Raw genomic sequence first — 18,866 nt, forward strand, 5'->3', positions numbered from 1 at the left:
ATCAAGTATGAGAAAGTAACCGGTGTCTTTGTTATCGCAGGCACATTTTCTTTCCTTTCTTCCACGTGCTTACTTTTTAGTATCTAGGGAAAACTGTGTATTTCTTTATCTACGAAGCAGAGAGAAACAGGAAGATGATGGTTCACTCCCCAAATTCCCACAAGGCTTGGACTGGGCCAGGCCCAAGCAGGGAACCAGGAGGAAGTTCATCCAGAGACCCACACAGTGACAGGAACCCAGTCACTTGAGCTGTCACCTGCTGCTGCCCAGGGTGTGCGCTAGCGCAGTAGGAGTAGAATAAAGGGCAGAGCTGGAATTTGAACCCAGGCTCTCTGACACGGGACGTGGGCACCCATCTGGCATATTTACCGGCAGGACACCTTTCTTGGAACCCCGAACAGCTTGAGCCAAGTATCTGGTACCAGCAAAGGAGAGTGAGCAGCTGCCCGTGTCTGTTTTCATGGTCAGCGCTGGTAAGCTCTTTCTGACATGGCTGGGATGCATAAGCCGCAGAGTACCTGCCAGACAACCATGAACAGGCGCTCAGTCCTCGTGCCTGGTCACATCCCACGGCGAGTAGAGATGCTCGGACTCCCGCACCCTGGCGCAAGTGAGAGACCTGCCACCCACAAAAGGCAGATGAATCACTCGAGGTCACGCAGAGTAGGGGGAGAGCAGGGATAAGAACCCAGGTCTCGGGCTGCACCGTGGCTCACTAGGCTAATCCTCTGCCTGCAGCACTGGCACTCTGGGTTCTAGTCCTGGTTGGGGCGCCGGATTCTGTCCCGGCTGCTCCTCTTCCAGGCCAGCTCTCTGCTGTGGCCCGGGAAGGCAGTGGAGGATGGCCCAAGTATTTGGGCCCTGTACCCGCATGGGAGATCAGGAGGAAGCACCTGGCTTCTGGCTTCGGATTGGCACAGTGCGCCGGCCATATGGCCGTTTGGGGGGTGAACCAAAGGAAGGAAGACCTTTCTCTCTGTCTCTCTCTCTCACTGTCTAACTCTGCCTGTCAAAAAAAAAAAAAAAAAAAACAAAACAAAACAAAACAAAAACAAAAAAAAAAACCAAACAGGTCTCTGAGTGACTCTTTCAACCCAGCCAAGGGTTCAGGGATTGAGTCCTGGTCCCAGGTAGCCCTGAACACAGTGCCTGGCCCTTGCCTTCCCTGCAGGGCCCAGAGAGGAGCTGGAGTGGGCGGCGGAGGCCTGGGACACAGCAGGCAGGCTGGACGCCTGCCGCCGGCCCCGTGGATTTATTAGATGCACACTTTGACACATGGCTGTGGGTTATCTGCACAATCACACTTGGAAGAATAAGTATTTTGAAAGCCTTGATTTATCACTTTTGCCATTGTTGTTCACAATATTGTTCACTCAAAGGCAAGAACATGCTTTTAAAGTGACCTTTTCAACTTTGTAGTGCTTGTACTACAAAGCGACACATGAAAGGAACAATGAGCGCATTCTCTGCATGTGAGCAGAGCCGTGGTCTCCGCTGGTGAAGCCATCTGTGGGAATGGGCACACGGCGTCTGAGCTGGCTCTCACAGCTGATGGATGGGCTTCCGAGTAGAAGTCCCATGACTGGGGGGAGAGGCCCAGCTGCACCCCACCCAGCAGCACAGCTCCCCCACCTCCTCACCATGACTGGTGGCCACCTGCCCTCGTTCAGGAGCCGGGGGACTCAGTTGGGAGGCTTGGATGTTGTCCCATGGTCTGCAGGAAGTCATGGAGTTGTAGGCAGGGGAAGGAAAGTAGAAACAGAGGAAAGAGAATGTAGAGTGTCTGAAGCCAGTGGCCAGCTGTGGCACTTCCGAGTTGTACTGCATCGTGTAAGTCATCGGTTTCTGCGGGCGTCACTTCAGTACCCACTTAGGCAGAAGTGACCAGGAGAGCCCGTGCTTCCTCTTTGCTGACAACTCTCGCCTTGTGTGTGGGTTTCCCATTGCTGCTGTAATGGGAAGTAACACACTTAGTGGCTTTAGCCCGAATGGATTTATTACATCAGAGTTCTGGAGGGCTCAGGTTCAAAGTCAGTCCCACTGGGCTGAAGTCAAGGTATCAGCAGGACCGCCTGTCTCTGGAGGCTCCTGGGAGAGTGTGTTTCCTTGCTGTTCTCACCTTCTGTGTCTTCCTGTGTTCTTGGCTTTTGCCACCCCTGCCCCCGTCTGCAGAGTCCGAAACGTCACTCTCTGCTTCTGCCATCACACCATCCTCCTCTGCTCCTGTGAGGACCTTGGTGATTACACAGGCCCCACTGTGGTAACAAGGATACTCTCCTCACCTCAAAACCCATAACCTAATCCCGTGCAGAACACCTCCCGCGCCAGATGAGATAACATGCACAGGTTCTGGGGATTAGCACGTTGTACCTTTGGGGGCTGTGATTCACCCTGTCACACCACATCCCGAGTCCCTTCTAGGCAGGGAGGTAGGCCTTCCAGACCCCGCCACCCGCCCTGGCATGTGAGCTGGATAGTGAAGAAATGAATGCATTGGAGTTGGCATGCATGTGCCCCAGCTGGGCTTCAGTGGATTAGTATGAGTTTGCTAGGGGTTGCTGGAGATGAGTGAGTGGCTTATGAGAAGACGTGGCCGTGTGGGCTAAGACTTCCAGGAGGGAGGAAATCCAGGTGCAGTGTGGTGGCACAGGACAAGATGAGACGGGCAGTGGGTGACTGGTGCGTGGAGAGCCTTGTGGGACACCTTCCTAGACCTGGATCTTATTTTCTGTAGGAGCCATTGTGTGGTGGCCGCTGCCTTTACCTTTGCAGTTATCAATTAGTTTAATTCCTTTGCACTGCCACTCGCCTGCTGGGGAACTCTGGGAAAATGACTACATCTTTTTGAGACTCTGGGAAGTCATCACGTCATCGAGCTCTTCTGAGAAGCAGATAACTTTTGAGGTTTGCAAGACACTCGGCACAGTGCCTGGAGCGAAGGAGCCAGGAAGACGTTGCTGTTATTCTTGCTGTCGTGTTTATGCAGGTGGTTGTTGCTGGTGCTGGCAATGGGGGTGATGCGAAAGCTTTGAAGACCTGTAGCCGGGCAGCGGCGTCATGGTCAGCCTTGTGTCCTGGGCAGCTGGCTTTGACAGCCATATGCAGATGTGGTGGGCTGAGAGGTGGATCGCAGTGGGGGCCAGGAAACCAGAAACCAGTCAGCAAGCCGTTAAAATAACCTGGGTGAGAGACGGAGGGGCAGAGTGCAGAAGCAGGTTCCAGAGAGATGGTAGTGGGCTCGGATGTTGGAGAGATGGCTTTGCTCCTGCCACTCCCTGAGGGCAATGGTTCAGAAGGGATTTGAGAGGCCATCGGGCGCCGGTGCCCCGGTCCTTCCATTTTAGGCTACTGAGGCACAGCTAGGGGCGGCCACCTTGCCTCAGTCTCCAGATGGGACAGTGATGGAGGCGCAGGCAGGGGAGAACTCGGAGCAGGTGCAGACTTCGGGCAGTGGCTTCTGATGACGGCCCTTCTTTATCTGTGGGGCCTCAGCCTCGCTGCCCTTCCACACCCGTCTCTTCCTTCCAGCCCACAAGGACACCTGTAGAATCCAGGTAGTGTCAGGGTGCAGGGGCTTTGCGTCTTTGCATCGGGGACAGTGGTGTGACTGAGTTGGGAAGGTCATGTAGAGGCTGAGCCTCCAGGGAGGGCAGGAGGCAAAGACACCCGGTGTGCTGAGGAGCGCGTGCTCACACACTGGGTACTGCGTGCCATCCGTGGTCCTCGTCCCGCCCTCCATACATCTTCAGGAGGAAGCCAATTCAATAGTCTGCACCACGGCAGGCCTGCAATTGTGACTGCAGTCATATCTTGCCCGGCAAGGATGTTGGAGGAAAAGATATTTCAATGCCACGTTCAAAAGGGCTGTCATAGCTTACGTGGTAAATGGGTTTTCAGAGGGTGACATAATATTGTTATTTTTAATGCATTCTTTTTAGCAAATGATTTTACTTTAGTTCAGATGGATGCACACTAGAGGGGAAAAAAAAATCTCAAGAGAGCTATGATACAGGTAACCCAGGTAAGACAGATCTGCGTGGACATCCATGAGTTTACAAATCTGAATTACAGATAACCCAAAGATACAGGTGTGCTTTGAACGCCATGGTGCATTTCAGAGGTTTCTTATGAATGAGTGCTGATGGCTTTACCTGAGCACCAGGAGAGAGCGGACAAACCAACCCAAGCCACGGCGAAGAGAGGGATACGTTCTGGGGGTGGTGACACGTGCTTGCTTTATGTCTGAGTTTGCCAGCAGTGCCAGGGGGAGCCATGCTGCTTGCCAGGGGTCATGCTCTAGTGGCTGGAGCGCATGCTCTTTTGTGAGAACACAGAAGCCACGGTCCCCCCAGGCCATTTGACCCCGTTCCTCAAGGAGCCTGTGGCTGGCGGAGAGGGAGTGACCTGCTCGAGGCACACACAGGATGGCGGGGCTGGTGCTTGGGAGACCCTGTCTCCTGCACCCCGTCCACTCCTCCCTGCTGTTGGTGTTTCTCTGTCGTTCTCAGGAACACTGTCCTTTTCTTTTTTCCAGGAAGCACCTGTTACCAGCGTCTGAGAAGGCAGATGGGGAGCTGAGTGCCCTGCAGCTAGGTAGGTGTGGCTGCTGCTGTGCCCGTCAGGGCCTCCATCTAGGGTGGGGGCAGATGGAGGGGTCCCTCTACTGGCTGGCGTGGGGCTTGTTTCCTCCCACCTGACGGCAGGAAGCAGGGCCCGCCCCAGTGACTAGAGCAGGCTTCGCGCTTGGTTGTGGACTTTACTTCCTGGAGAAATCCTCCCAAGAAGTCTGATCTTTCTGGATCCACGTGGAGGGCCGCGTGAGCCTTTTCTGCATTTACAGTTTCTATTAGAGGGCCCCTCAGTGCCGACTGGGGCATCCGGCAGATAACTGTGGGTCAGAGTGTCGGTGTATCTCTGCCTGGGGAGTGGCAGCTTTGTAAGAAGTTTGCTAGCATCTGACGGGGGTGTAGACTGCAAACAGCGAGGCACACGGAGTGTGGAGCTTCCGTGCTCAGCTGTGTGGACTTCACACACTTAGCCATCCGTGTAACTACCGTCTGTGCTCAAGCTAGGGAACACTCCCCGCTGCTCTTCAGTGTTGGAGCCATCCCCCTCGTCTCCCTCTCTCGCTCTGTAATCCTCTACCCCGAAGGCCGAGGCGTTGGCAGGGTTTGGTACAAGCAGCTGTGAAGCTGAGGCTGCCGGGCCCAGCACCGCCGGGAAAGGCTGAGGTGTGGGTCTGTTGACATTTGCTCCTCTTCTGGAAGCCAGTGGTTTACCTGTTGGGCCATTTTGGTGCATGAGGGCTGTTCACGTACTTTCCTGGTTCCTTTTAAGTGTCCTCTTTGAACTGCAGGAGGAGAGCAGCAGCCCTGTGGCAGTGCCTGCGGGGACGTGCTGGCTGCTGGCCGTCTTTGGTGGAGCTGGGAGAGGGTGGCAGGCTTTGTTTATTCTGCACAGGCCGCTTGAGGGATAGCAGAACCACAGAGTTCTCAGCCCGACGAGCGCCTGCAGGGTGCTGGGGCCTCCCCAGGAAGGGGCAGGGTTCTGTCCATGGCTGTGCAGAGTAGAGCACAGAGCCAGGAAGCCCTCATCCCACGCCTGTCTGTGAAGCCCTGCACTTGAAGATCTTCCAGTGCAAGCCGCTTGTGTCTGGACACAACACCAAGGGGTTCCTGGCCTTAGAACCCAAGAGCTCCTGCTGGAAGGAAGGCTGTTGGCGGTTCTCAGAAGTCTGTTGTTTGAAGTGTGTGTGTACGCGTGTGTGTGCTTTCTAGGGGAGGCCGATCCCTCCTTGCCAGGGGCTCAGCTAATAACTCAGAGAAGGAGGAGCTACAGGAGAGCGACCATGGAAGCCAGTCACCGAGAGAGGAGAGGTCTTGGGGTGGGATGGCGCAGCAACAGGGAGTCGGGTCGGGGCAGGGGAGCAGCGCTCCCGTCCCTGCGCTCCTGTCCCTGGGCAGCAGTCCCTGCAGGGCAGCCAAGCCCTGTTGGAGGCAGCTGGATAACAGGTGGCCGGGTCTGCTTGGAGGGCAGAGCTGGGAGGGGCACAGGAAGAGAGGTGTCCTTCTGGCGCAACCCAGGAAACAGATGACCAGAAGTGCTTAGCGGCTTCAAGAGACACATCAGCCCTGTGCTGTGGGGATTCTGGAAGTTTCCATGGTGAGGTAGCATTTAGGTTGCACTTCGAAGGATACACAGGGCCTCGCCAAAGAGACATGGAAGGAGCCAGGTGGGCAAAGGCCTGGAGTGAGATTGGCTGGAGGCGACTGGCCTCGAGGGGAGGGTTTGGGGGTCCCAGGAGCACAGGCTGGGGTAGGCAGAGATGTTTCTCCGAGCTGTGAGAAGGGCCGGATTGTAAGTCCCAGGCAGAAAGCAGCCCTGGAAGGCTCTGTGCTGGAGAGTGTGCCATCAGAGCTGTGCGTTTGGAGCCTGTGTCTGGACTTAGGTGCAGGATGGATGTTAGGGGTAGGATCCTGGCTTTTGGCAGACTGGTGGGGGGGGCTCTTGGAGCAGCCCCTTAGGGAGGCCCCGGGCTTTCCCCAGCCCTCATCATGGCCCTGGGGCAGTGCTTACTGCGCTGCAGTTTATCTGGGGTTCTGTGTCCCCCTCGGGCAAGTGTGCTCCTTGAAGACAGGTGGCAGCTCCTCTGCTCCGCGTCATCCCTGACGTAGCGTGGGTGCTGGATAAAGCACTGGGTGAACAAATAGGAAAATGAGCCCCTTCCTGCAGCGATGGCGAGAAGATGGCGGTGGGAGTGGGCAAGGTGGGAGACATCGTGGGCAGGGTGCTCCAGAGGCTGGAATGCGCCGGTCTCTGGCGGAGGCTGGTGGAGCAAAGGGGCCTGTTATCACCCCTGTGTCTGGTGCTGGCTGCTTCCAGAATGCATCTTGTGGACAGTGGCAGACACTGTGCAGGCTCCTGAAGAGGAGGCCGTAGAGTGAGCATCATCCCCCTTTGCCTTTCAGTCCTTGAAGTGAAATCAGCTATACCACGGCTGGCATCATGGTGCAGAGTGTTAAGCTGCTGGTTCGAGTCCCGGCTGCTCCGCTTGTGATCCACCTCTCTGCTTATGGGCCTGGAAAAGCAGTGGAGGATGATCCAAGTACTTGGGCCACTGCTGCCCATGGGTGAAACGGGATGGCGTGCCAGGCTTCTGGTTTTGGCCTAACTGAGCCCCAGCTGTTGCAGCCACTTGGGGAGTGAACTAGCATGTGGAAGATCTCCCTCTCTCTGTGTAACTCTTTCAAATAATAAAATAAATATTTTTTTAAAAAATCAATTATATTATGCAAGATCTTATGAAAGTTCAAGGAAAATTCCTTTCATGAAAAAATCTTGTACAAATTTCAGACTTTTTTGCATTAAAGTAAAACTATCTTTTAATTCCATTTTCCATGTTCTTTTTGAAGTTCCCTCATGTGTGTGTATATATATTTTTTTTTCCAAAGGGCACATAAAATAATATGGAAAACAAAGCCTCTTGCTTGTTTTCAGCCAGACCTTGTTACCAGGGCCTTAAAATAGCGTTCTCAAACCGCTGGCCTTTGCACATGGTCTTGTGTGCCTGGCCAACACGTCATCTGGAGTGTTTTGCTTTTCCCTTGCATGGCGGTCTTCCCTCAGCTGGGCCCGAGGCCTGCTCCATGGTCCTGAACTAACTCCCTGCACTGGGCCAGTTCTTCCCTGCGAAGCCAAGGGAGGCTGCCTGGGACCGGCCTGGTCCCCACCATGCTCTGCCCACCCCCACCCCTGCTGGCCTCTACCCTACACCTCCCTTCCTGGGCCGGGCAGAGCGAGTTTCAGACCGGGCTGCCTCCCTCCCAACCCCAGACTTGCTTTTAAATTCCCATGCATGTTTCTGAGTGCACATCTGGTCTCTATTTCAGGTTATTTGTTGTAAGACCAAGGTCACAGGGTAGCTTTTCCAGAGACTCTTTAAGAAGAGTCCTCATTGAAATTCTGCTTCCTGTTTAAATTCCAGCGCCCTGCAGCTCAGAGGTATCTCCTCCGTCAGTGGCTGAGGCTCTGGGAGTTTGCCTTGTGCCGTGCTGTCCCCCACCCCTCCCACCCCTCGCCCGGGGGAGGAAAGGCGACTGTAGGGTAAGAGGGATGTCAGCCACTGTCCCTCACCCAAACAGGCAGGGCCAGAGTCCCAGAGGTAAGGCCGCAGCCACCCCCGGGGCCGCCCACTCTGCTCAGCTCTGCCAGCACAGCTGCCACGGGATTGTCTCCTGGGGCCCCTAAGAGAAGGCGTCCTGGTAAGCATGGTGGCAGCAGGTGGACTGGCGAGAGGGGGCCTCAGCTGGCTGGGCACCCCCGGGAAGTGCTGCCAGGCTCAGATGGGACCCTCCGTGGGCCTCGGTTGGCCCTGGTTCAGATGAGTGTGTGCAACGTGGCTCTGGGTCCTAGCGGCAGGAGGCCAGGGCAGACAGACAGGCTGAGTGATCAGGGGTCAGCTGGGTCTCTGTCCCGTCTCTGCCGCTTTCCGCCTGCTGGACTGAGCTCTGCTAAGCCTCGGTTTCCCCATCTGTGGACAGGGCAGTGATGATCACTGGGGTGGGAGGCACAATCTCAATGGTGGGGAATGTTGGCTGCGGTCGTAATGATTTGCTGGTGGGGTTGTTTCACGGGGGCTGCTCGTGTTTCCTTTCCTCGCTCTCGTCTTTGCGTTTGTCCTCAGGAGGGCCACTCGGCACGCCGTCCTGACGTTCCCGAGGAATTGGGCTGGCCTCAGCCCTGGGTGCTTGTTTCGCTGCATGTCCACGTCCACGTCCACATGTGGCACTTTCTAGGCTGTCCGTGGCGAAGTCTACCCGCCACATCCTGTGGCTTGGTCAGGGAGGGCAGTGACAAAGGAGCCCGGTCTCTCTCCGTCTGCTCTCGTCCCTGCCAGTGCAGGTCTGGGAGCCCCAAAGCAGAGGCTGGGGTGGTGGCAGGAGGACCCCTCCTTTCACTCAAAGCCTCGCCCGACTTCCCCGTGTCCATGGTGGTCAGTGACGTCAGAGTCTGTTCTCTGTGGGTCCTAACGAGGGGCTCCCATTCTTTCAGAGGACGTGGAAGATGATCTGGTAAGGGAGGAAGTCATCCTGCCTCCGGCCCCATCGATGCTCAAGCTGCAGACAGCATCGGAGCCGATCGACCTCTCAGTAGCGAAGGTAGGCGTCGCTGTAGACGAGCCAGGAGATGCCCACGTGAGTTCATCTGGTATGACTTGATGAGGGCTTGGCTCTTCTGGCCTAGTCCGTCTCAGTGTCATCTCTTGGTCATGGGGAGGATGTAAAGGGTCAGGGGAACTGTGTCCTTTGTCATGGTGCCCCCTCTCCCCCCATCTAAACTGCAGAACTCCACTCCATGCACCTGCATTCCACTCCATGCACCTGCGCTGGGCTCCCCGGCTGGGCTCTGGCTGGGCTGCAGTGAGTGATGGACAGAGGGGTATTAACGATACTTCACAGCCACGGCCTCCGGGGGGACCCTGGGGCACAGGCTGCGGGGAGCAGGCTCCTGGTCTTGACAACCTCCTCTGAGGCAGCCTCAGCCTCCAGGATGCCTTGCCCCGCCCTTGGCCAGAGGCTCCTGCAGGACGGAATGTCACCCTTGCTGTCCTCCCGTGGCCTTTCAGCCAGGATCCCAGAAGAAAATCTGCAGCCCTGGGGACACAGCTGACCTTCCCTTCCCTCTTGCTGTGCACTGACTTCGCACTAGACCAAAAAGCACAAGATCTTTCCAGAGATTTTGTCGCCTCTCCGTCCTGCTCACCCCTTCTTCCTCTTCTCCCCCACCTCCTTCCTGTCCATCCTTTGAAGCCACAGGAGGCCAGACATATGTAAGTGGGCCCTCACCTGAGAGTAGCCCAGGGCTGTGCCTCTGCAGAGAGTGTCCCAGTGGAGACCACCCAGCAAGGGCCCGTCCAGATGCAGCTGCATTGTGTGCGGCCCAGAGAGAGAAGAGGAGGGCCCGGGGCCCAGCGCAGCCACAGCGAGGTCTCCGGCCTCCGACGGCCACACTGTGCCTGACCGGAGCTGCCATGCTGTGACTAAGAGGATGGAGCAAAGCCAGGCTCTGCGGGGTCCAGGCTGTTGGGAAGGTCATTTCCAACACGTGGGTGGTTGTAGTTGGCACAAGGAGATGCAGCTCCTGGGGGGAGCACGTGCCCATCCTGTCCGCTGTGTGCCATCAGCACACACGGATGATGATTTCATCACGGGGATTTCCTCATACCCAACAAGAAGACAAAAGAACCCATTCTCGTGGGAAGTAGTAACCTGGGAGACGGCTGGCTATGAAGGGTCCAGTGGAAGTGAGGTGGCTACAGAATCCACTGGTCAGTCTAGGGGCTCCCTCCAAGCTCCAGAGACCTCTGGGGTATAAAATCATGGCAGAGAGAGAGAGAGAGTGTGTGTGTTAGTTTGGGGGAGCCCACTGTGGGGGAGCTGGAGGGAGGGGCTCGACCTTCCCGTCAGAGGGCCTGTAAGCTGGGGAGGGATTGGCCATCTCTGGGGTCTGGAGCTGGTGTTTGGGTTGAGAGGAGGCACACAGTGAGCTCAATGTCAACCACAAGTCTAGAGGAGACAGAGCCGGGAGAAAATGCAGGTTTGGGGGTGGGTGTGTGCGCAGCGTTCATGGGAACCCCTCCCAAGATCCTAACACATGGTCAAGAGTTGTACTAGAATAAGGGTTGGCCACCTTTTTCTGTAAAGAGCTAGCCCGTGTATTTCCAGCTTGGGTGGCCGTGTGTTCTCTGCTGTACCTGCTCAACTCAGCCATGGCAGAGTAAAAGCAGCCATGGACAGTATGAGAACAAATGGATATTTCATTGTACTAATAAACCTTATTGGCAGTAACAGGTGGGAGTGCAGATTAGCCCACGGGTGGTAGTTTGCAAATCCTGTACCAGGTCATTGGGTTTTCAGGCCTGGCTGCACCATCAAACCCCTTGGGGTAGTTGTAAAATTACAGCTAATGGGATCCTGGTCTCAGGGGTTCAGATTTGATTGGTCTGACATGTGGCCTGAGCGTCAGCAACTATTTTATTTTAGGACTATTTTAAAGAGCTCCTTAGGTGATTCTAATGTGCCATCCTGTTTGAAAACCTCTAGTGTTTCCTGGGGTGGGTGAGAGGGCCTCCAGGATCCCTTGCAAAACGAAAATTTCGTGTTTCAAGCTCTCCGTGAGACCAAAGACGTTGGCCCAGGTCAGCCCAGGCTGGTTTGGCTGACAGATGTTCCAGATGGAAGACCTCAGGGTCAAGCTTCTCTCACCTCAACCATGAGGGAAATACTAAGGAAAGAGATAACCCTGCTAGGAAACAGACCGCCCTGCTAGAAGTCAAGGTCAGCTCCTGTGGGAATGTGTACACCGTACATTGTGTTGTTGCTTGCTTTTAAAACAGCCATGAACACACTGTCTTTCTACAGGAGATAAAGACCCTTCTGTTTGGTTCCAACTTCTGCTGTTTCAATGAAGAGTGGAAACTTCAGAGTTTTACCTTCAGTGATGTAGCCTCGTTAAGATACGGCATCGTGCAGAGAAAGGCAGGTGCCTCGGCTCCCAGGGGTCCTTCTGCCGTCCCGTGTCACACCTTGGGGAGGGGGCACCCTCGGGCTCTGGCAAGTCCTATGTGGACCAGCTGGCCGACCCGGGGCCAGCCTCAAGCTTGCTGAGCCGTCACTCAGTCAGGCACCACACAAGTGTCTGGCGAAGTGAGAGCTGGGGAATGAGGCCCTCTGCTTTGGAGATGTTCCACTTGAAGGCAGATTTGAGGAGCACTCGCTGTGAATGGTGCATGCTGCTTGGGTCCTTGCCAGAGAGAGCAGGCTGGCTGGGGACACGGATGGGGTGCTCTCAGGCCGAGCACTGGGAGCTGCACAGGCTTTTGCAGGCCGAGCTGGAGAAAGGGCCCTCCAGGCAGGTGGCATGTGAATGGGGGGAGGAGGAGGTGTATTCAAGTCCAGAGGCTTCAGCAAAGAGCGTGGGGCAGGTGCATGAAGAGCAGAGGGCCTAATAGTAGCCAGGGACGGAGGTGGGCAGCGGCAGCTGTTGAACATTAAAGGCCAGAGGAGACTGAATCTGGGCCCAAAGACTCGGCAGCTCCAACAGCTCTGTTTCCTCCTGCCTCACGCTGCCTGGGGGAGAGCCCAAGACCTCTCTCAGGTGGCCAAACTCCACCCACCTTCTCATACTCCCCTTTGTGGGTGCCCTCAGCCTGTCGCTCTGGCCATCCCTGAATGGCTTCTGTGCTGTTCCAGTGTGTGCTGTGGGCCAGGCCTTGTGCTGAGTTGCATGGTGTCTACAGGGATGAGCTCCTCAATGAGCCTTCCTACTACAGGGTGGGAAGGGACAAAGACAGCTAGTGGGGTGTCGAGACAGATCACAAACTGACCAGAAGAGGCTCACTGCCAGCTGAGATGATCAAGGAAGGCTTCCTGGAGGAGGAGACAATTAAAATGGGCCTTAAAGGCTGGGTAGACAACTGACAGCCTCGACCTGTGGATGATGTCCCTGGTGTCACAGCCGACAGTTGCAGTTACCTTTCCTCGACACCTTGCGGTTTTGCCCTTTCCTCTCGGTGGGGGTGGGGTGGGGTGGTCTAGGCCTAGTTGGCTCTGCTCTGGGACTCAGGGTCAGCATGCCATTGCTGGGGCACTCGCCATATCAGAGCGCCGTTTCCCAGGGAGCCATGTGGGTGGAGGCGGCTGGGGTGGGCCAGTCCTCCTGGCTGTAATGCGTGCTGTCTTTGCAGGGGGGCCCCTGTGGGGTTCTGGCCGCCGTCCAGAGCTGTGTCCTGCAGAAGCTGCTGTTTGCAGAAGACGGGAGAACTGACTGTGCTTGGTGAGCCAGCGCGTGTCCTGGCGGGGATCCCCTTCACCCAGGCGTCCCGGAGCGTGCAGAGGAAGCAAGCAGGGCAGCCTGTGTGCTCCCCGACCCCTTCCGTCTTGAGGAGGTCCAGAAGGGAGCGGGACCCGGCCGGCCAGGCTTTCGTGGATGGGCAGGGAGGGCCGGGAAGTCATGCCCTCGTGGCAAGGGGCCGCTGCCATGGCTGCCAGCCGGTGCCCTTCCAAGCAGGGCCCAGGCCCTCCCCCTGCCCCACATTCTCTCCCCTCTGCCAACAGCCAGAGCCACATATTCCGCCGGCCCCCAGTGGCCATTTCTTCTGCACTGCCTACTCTCGGCATTTGCACATGCGCGCCTCGCTCTCTGTCACTCAGCACCCAGGGTGTCTCTGTGCGGGCACCGGGGAGTTGGGGCAGGGTAAGATGGAGGCACCCGGGAGAACCCTGGACCTGCACCCTGGGCGGTGCCCGGATGAGAAGATTGCTGAGGGCTCCCTGGGGAGGCGGCCTGCTTATGCGCCCTCCTCGCAGGCCCGGTTCCCGCCTTGTCCTGAGTCACCCTCGGAGCTCCGGAATTCCCAGCGCTGGTGCTTTTTCTTTTTGGTTGAGCTGTAGCCCACATACAGAAGGGTTCACAAGGGTATGCATTCTGCCCGTGAATCATCACTGCCACGGGCACCCGCCCAGGACACAGCCCTCTGCTCCTGCCCAGGGGGCACCCGGTTCTGCTGCTCAAAGCTAGGATCACACAAATTCTAAAGCTGTGGCTTCCTTTTGCTGGTTCCTGAACTTTGTAGAAAGGTACTTGTTCTTTGAAATAAGCATGTCAAAACCCTTTGTTAAAAAAACAAACAAAAAAAACCCCTGTGTGTTATGGAGACAGCGAGTCAGCCAGTAAGGCTTTCCCTTTTATTCAGGTTCAGACTCTGGGGAAACACTGCTCAGGCCGGGGTGCCAGGCTGGGATGCAGAGGACACACATTGCAGTGGCACGGACAGGGTCTGAGCGAAGGCAGCTTTTCATGCCTGGCTCAGCAGCTGTACAAAAGCATTCTCGCAGTGTCTCCTCCCCAGCCGCAAGGCACTAACCTTAAGCACAGAGTATGCAGAACCATAAGGCCAGTGACACAGCATCTCACAGCAAGACCCATGGTCGTATCGTTGCCTCGCAGCCTGGCTGCCTCATTCCAGCCGCCTGCCCCAAAAGTCAGGCCTGGCAAAGTGCTGGGTGGTTCAAGTTCAATGTCATGGGCACAGATACTGCCTCTCTTCCTGGTGAGGACGCTACAGTCCTCCCTGGCTGGGAACGCCACGGGCTGGGCGCAACACGCTAAGTGAGGGACCCTGGTGTCCCTCCAGGTGCCCTCAAAGGGCACCCGGCTTCTCTGTGCACCCACTTTCCTTCCTTTCTGCCTCACGTTCAGAACAAGTTTGCAGAGCACACTGGGCAGGTGCTGGGTTGGGCTCCAGGGCTGGCCTTGCCCTCGTGGGACCTGAGACTGAACCGAGAGCTGGACGGGTGGACAGGCCAAAACAGGGGACGTGCAGGAGGCCAGCATTCACCCGGATGTTCAGGGGTCAAGTCAGGCTTCCTGGGGAGCAATGTTTCTCTCTCAGAGAGCTCTGAAGAACTTCACACTTCTGTTTCCCCTCAGTTCTTTTTCACTGCCCAGGCCCACTGGCCCTGAGTGCACAGCCCTTGGCCTGCTGGCTCTGCTCACTGCACAGAGGCCACATCTTCGTGGAGGCCTCCCCTGACCTCCCTGGCTGAGAAGAACCCAGGCCCTGCCGCTGATGGCCACACTCCCAGCTGGCGCCCTTGCTGGTCATCGTTGAAGTCTTGCAGAACACAAGCCGCATGAGAGCAGGAACCTTCCTGGGCTGCCTGGGCCGCAGCCGTGTCCCTGGCACCCGGCCTGGTGCCTGGCCTACAGCGGGGGCCCTCAGGATTTTTGTTGAATGAGCACATGGACAAGTGAATGAGCTATGCAGACAAACAGGGAGGGGAGGTGGAACGGTATGCCAGTAAGGAGAACAAGATGTGCAGAGGCCCGAGGGCAGGGAGCCGAGCGGAGCACAGCCCCGGGTGGCCAGGGCAGTGCTTGCAGGCGGGGTGAGAAGCCACGCAGGGCAGCCAGCTGCCTGGGGCAAGCTGGGCCTTGGCGCGCTTGGAGGACGTCTCACAACCCCTTCAGCCCAACGCCTCCGCAGGGCTGCATTTCATGTCAGCCTTGGACCGGCCAGGGGAAGTTGTGGACGTTTTCCCAACAGTCAGGATGGAGCGTTTCGCTTGCGTCCAGGAAAGGCTGACCCTGCCTGCCCAGGATACCCGCCCCTCCCCCGCTTAGAGGGTGGGAGGGCTTTTGTGCCCTCCAGTCAACATCCTTGGGCAGAGCTCTGCTCTCCATACCAGAGAGGGGAGCCATGGCTGACAAGGCCCAAAGCTACCCAGGGTGGGCCCAAGGGCAGCACAGGGAGGAGAGAACAGCCAGACTGCAGGCAGGGGGTCTGCTCTACCCCTCGGGACTGGGTAGTCCGTTACCCGCTGAGCTCCGGCTCTGTCTCAATTTATGTTGACAGGGGCCTGTTTCAGCACCTGCTCCATGGACCGCTCCCCAGGGCTCTGTAGGGAAGGGAGCAGCAGGGGAGGCAGCCGGGGCCCCCGGGACTCCCTCCCTGCCTGCTGGGTCCCAGAGAGAGGAGTTGGGCTGGCCTGCAGAGGACTCTCCTGGGCCAGGGCCCGGGGAGGGGCGGAGGAAGAGGAGGCCAGAGGGCTGCTGACCTGCTGGGGCTCGAATTGCATGCAGTGCCGTGCCGGGGTTGTGCCTAGTCGGGAGGAGGAGCCTTCCCGGACTAGGAGGCTGCCTGGCTGGGTTGGAGGAGGGGGTGCTGAGCAGCCCTGAGGGCCAGCCTGCTGGTCAGGGCTGCCTCCTCCACGGAGCCTGGAGGAGTTGGTGCTGTGGAGGGGCGGCCCTCCCCTTCTCTGGAGAAGCCCTGCTGCTGCCGCTTCAGGCTGCTCCCGTGCTGGTGGAGGGTCACCAGCTGGCTCCGGTGTCCTCAGAACGCACAGCCAGCCAGGGAGTGGAGAGCTTGGCCCAGGCGCTGGGGCTCTCTGAGGAAGGATGAGGGGACCCAGGAGGAAATGGCAGAGGGGGACAAGCGGGGGTCCCAGAGACCCTGTCCCCAGGGGCGACTGCCTTTCTCATCCTTCCATCCGAGTCTCGTCCTGCACTCCCAAGCCCTGGCCTTCCTTGGGTGATGGAGAGTTCTCCTGGGGTGGGTTAGCTCTTGGGTGAAGTGCAGGGGAGTGAGGGGCAGGTGCCTGGGGCGGGAGAGAAGGAAGGCAGAGTCTCTGTCACTTCTTTGCTAGGCCCCGCAGCTCTGAAGCTCAGAGTCGTCCTAGCCACATGGGGCAGGGCAGAGCCTGCAGGTGGTGCTGCCCAGGCTGGGAGCAGGACTACCCGGCAGGGTGCAGAAGAGAGCACCGGGCCACATCAGGGCCCGGGTGACAGTCGTCTGTGAATTAGGGGCAGGAATCTCTACCTTGGCTAAGTTGGACCCAGTGAGAAAATGCAGACGAGGGCCTTTGAAAATCTTCAGGGGCTGTGAGAGCGAGTGGGACTACTGAACTCAGCCGTCCTTGGCCCGCACAGGGCGAGGAGCTTGCTCCAGGTCACGCTGTGGCTAAGTGGTGTGTGATGCACCGTTGACCACAGACCTGGAGCCGCGAGATCCAGAGAGGCCGGGGCGGGGTAGGGGTGCTGCCAGCGAGCCTGGGGGCTGTGAGTGTGAGGCATCTGTTGGCTGGACGCCCACGCAGTTCCCGGAGACCAAGCTTCTTTTCCCAAGGTAGAGAAACTTCCCGCAGGAGAGGAGGAGAGCATCTCCTGCCTGTGTTAGCAGGGGCTGTCCCAGCCAGGGGTGTGGCTCCTCGGGTTATTGGCTCGCTTCTGCTACCTTTCTGTGGATCCATCAGGCGCTGGGGCACCCCGCAGGCCGTGTGTGTGCTGGGCTGGGGCTGCAGCACTTCCTTAAGGCCCTGAGGTTCCGAGATGGCAGAAGTGACGTTGCTTTCAGAGGAGAGAGAGAGAGCAGGCGGAGGCAAGCTGCCGTGTTCTGTCCGGTGACCTGCCATGGTCTGTGCCCTGGCACGCGCCGTGTGCAGCTCCGAGCCCTGGGTGCCCCTGCCCTCTCCTTCCTGCGCTGGCCCTGCCCTGGAGGCCCCTCCTCAGCGTCTCGCCCCCAACTGGCAGGCGATGGGAAAGGGTTCTGTGGAAGCAGAGGGCAGGCGGCGGGTGGGCGGCACCGTCCCGGGAAGTCATGCTGAAGTAAAGGCTCCTTGGCACAGCTGCCGTGTCTGCCGCGGGCCTGTCTGGCTTCATCAGGACGCGCTGCCTCAGGCCAGCAGCCGGCCCGCGCGGGACTCAGTGATTTTCCACTGGAGGAGGGCCGGGGCCGGCCTGGCGCCGGGGAGAGCGGACGAGTCTCATTCCCTCTGCAGGCCTGGGGAGGTCGGTGCCGAACTGGGGGTGGGGGCAGGGTCCAGGGACGTTGTCCTCTCACCCTCACTTCCTTAGGAACGCGGGTTCTGAGTCCCAGAGCACAAGGGGCCCCTGCCCCAGGCCCCTCGGACCCTGACGCAGAGCGTCGCCCCGCAGGCCCTCCGTCTTCCCACTCTCCTTCCTGCTGCGATTGTGAGCCCCAGAGGGAGCAGAAAGACAAGAGGCAGCCGGCTGCCTGGCCAGGTTTCCCCTGGCTTTTCCATGGACTCTGTCGAGGCAGGCAGGTCAGAGAGGCCAGCAGAGGCTATTCTGAGACACTTCGAGGAGAAGTGTTGGTTTTCTCTGAAGCCCTTGGGTGAGGCAGGCCAGAGCACGCTGCCGGGCCGGTCCCTGGACAGTGCCTTCATCCTGCACTTCTCCTGGGCGGAACTGGACTCTTACAGATGCTTGTCCTGGTCTAAGAGCCTGGCCAGGTGCCAGGTTCCTGGTAGGAGTATGTCACATGTGTGTGTGGCTGACCAGGAAATGCAGGGCAGTGAATGTCTCTGAGGTTTTGCCAGAGGCAGGTGCTGAGCTGCCTGGGAAGGGGGTGGGGTGGGTGGGCGGTCCTGGGTGATTCAGGGGACTCTTCCCGTGATTGCTACCTGTGGGTCCCGGCACTCACGCGTGTACACATGGCTCTGGCTTCTCTGGCGGCTGAATAGCAGACTGCAAGACAGGAGTGATGTCAGGGGCATCTGGGCTGTGCTTGGAAAGGCCAGGAAGGGTACAGGGTCCCCCGAAGTCTGTGAGCCAGGGCAGAAACCAGGCCTCTTAACTGCCTGACCACTGCACTTTTCCAGCTCCAGAATGTTCTCTGGAAAGACAAGTCTCAACAGAGAAACGTGTAGAGCGCCCAGGGGACGGTGGGGAACTGGAGGAGCCACTGTGTGGCAGCCAGCAGGGACTCGGAGGTTTGGAGGGCTGGCAGCAGAGCCTGTGAGACCAGGGAGCCAGGCGGGGCCCAGGGGCGAGATGCCTTGATTGCGTTGTTCCGTTCTGGAAGGAGGCCCACGGTGCCTGGGTCCGAGTCTGACCTCCGCTTCTGATTCCTGCTGATGTGCCCCTAGGAGGCCAGAGATGATGGCTCACGTACTTGGGTCCCTCCCACCCATGCGGGAGACCTGGACCGAGTTTCTAGATCCTGGTTTTGGCCTGTTGTGGGCATCTGGGGTGAAGGTGGAAGATTGCCTATCTCAGTCTCTGCCTTTCAAGTAAAATGAAAATAGAAATCACAGAGAGGGCTGAGGGAAAAGGTTGTGGTCCTGTAACCACGTACCAGAGACGGATCTACTGCCCCACGCTCACCTTCCCTCCAGGTGCGTGACCTTGAACCCATCACTTATCTCTGTGCCTTGGTTTCCTCACTTTTAGACAGGATGCCAGCAGTACCGCCCTCACGAGCGTCTGAGCACTTGATGGGTAATCAAATGCATGCACTCGGTAGCCTCTCGCTGGCCGTTGTCACTTTAAAGACAAGCAGCTTCCTC

At 57.8% G+C, this 18,866-nt stretch overlaps 1 protein-coding gene across 28 annotated transcripts in view; it reads left to right on the forward strand.

The window, feature by feature from the left end:
• The window catches only part of MINDY4 (MINDY lysine 48 deubiquitinase 4), a 127,841-nt gene that overhangs the window by 56,492 nt on the left and 52,483 nt on the right, over nucleotides 1–18,866 (forward strand). For 21 of the 28 annotated variants that reach the window (XR_016223027.1, XR_016223025.1, XR_016223026.1 and 18 more), the window contains 4 exons: nucleotides 4,535–4,593; nucleotides 9,052–9,158; nucleotides 11,421–11,537; nucleotides 12,746–12,834. Coding sequence is in view for 14 of the 28 variants with exons in the window: in XM_089316090.1 (XP_089172216.1) it covers nucleotides 4,535–4,593; nucleotides 9,052–9,158; nucleotides 11,421–11,537; nucleotides 12,746–12,834 (372 nt within the window). In the remaining 14 variants the exon portion in view is untranslated. Of the gene's footprint in view, nucleotides 1–4,534; nucleotides 4,594–6,097; nucleotides 6,233–7,953; nucleotides 8,262–9,051; nucleotides 9,159–11,167; nucleotides 11,332–11,420; nucleotides 11,538–12,745; nucleotides 12,835–18,866 lie in introns of those variants that run through there. The other 7 variants (XM_089316091.1, XM_089316094.1, XM_089316097.1 and 4 more) reach the window with 4 other exon arrangements.

The sequence above is a fragment of the Oryctolagus cuniculus genome, chromosome 16, assembly GCF_051225735.1.
Source record: "Oryctolagus cuniculus isolate XC-2025 breed Fujian yellow rabbit chromosome 16, ASM5122573v1, whole genome shotgun sequence".
NCBI lineage: Eukaryota > Metazoa > Chordata > Mammalia > Lagomorpha > Leporidae > Oryctolagus > Oryctolagus cuniculus.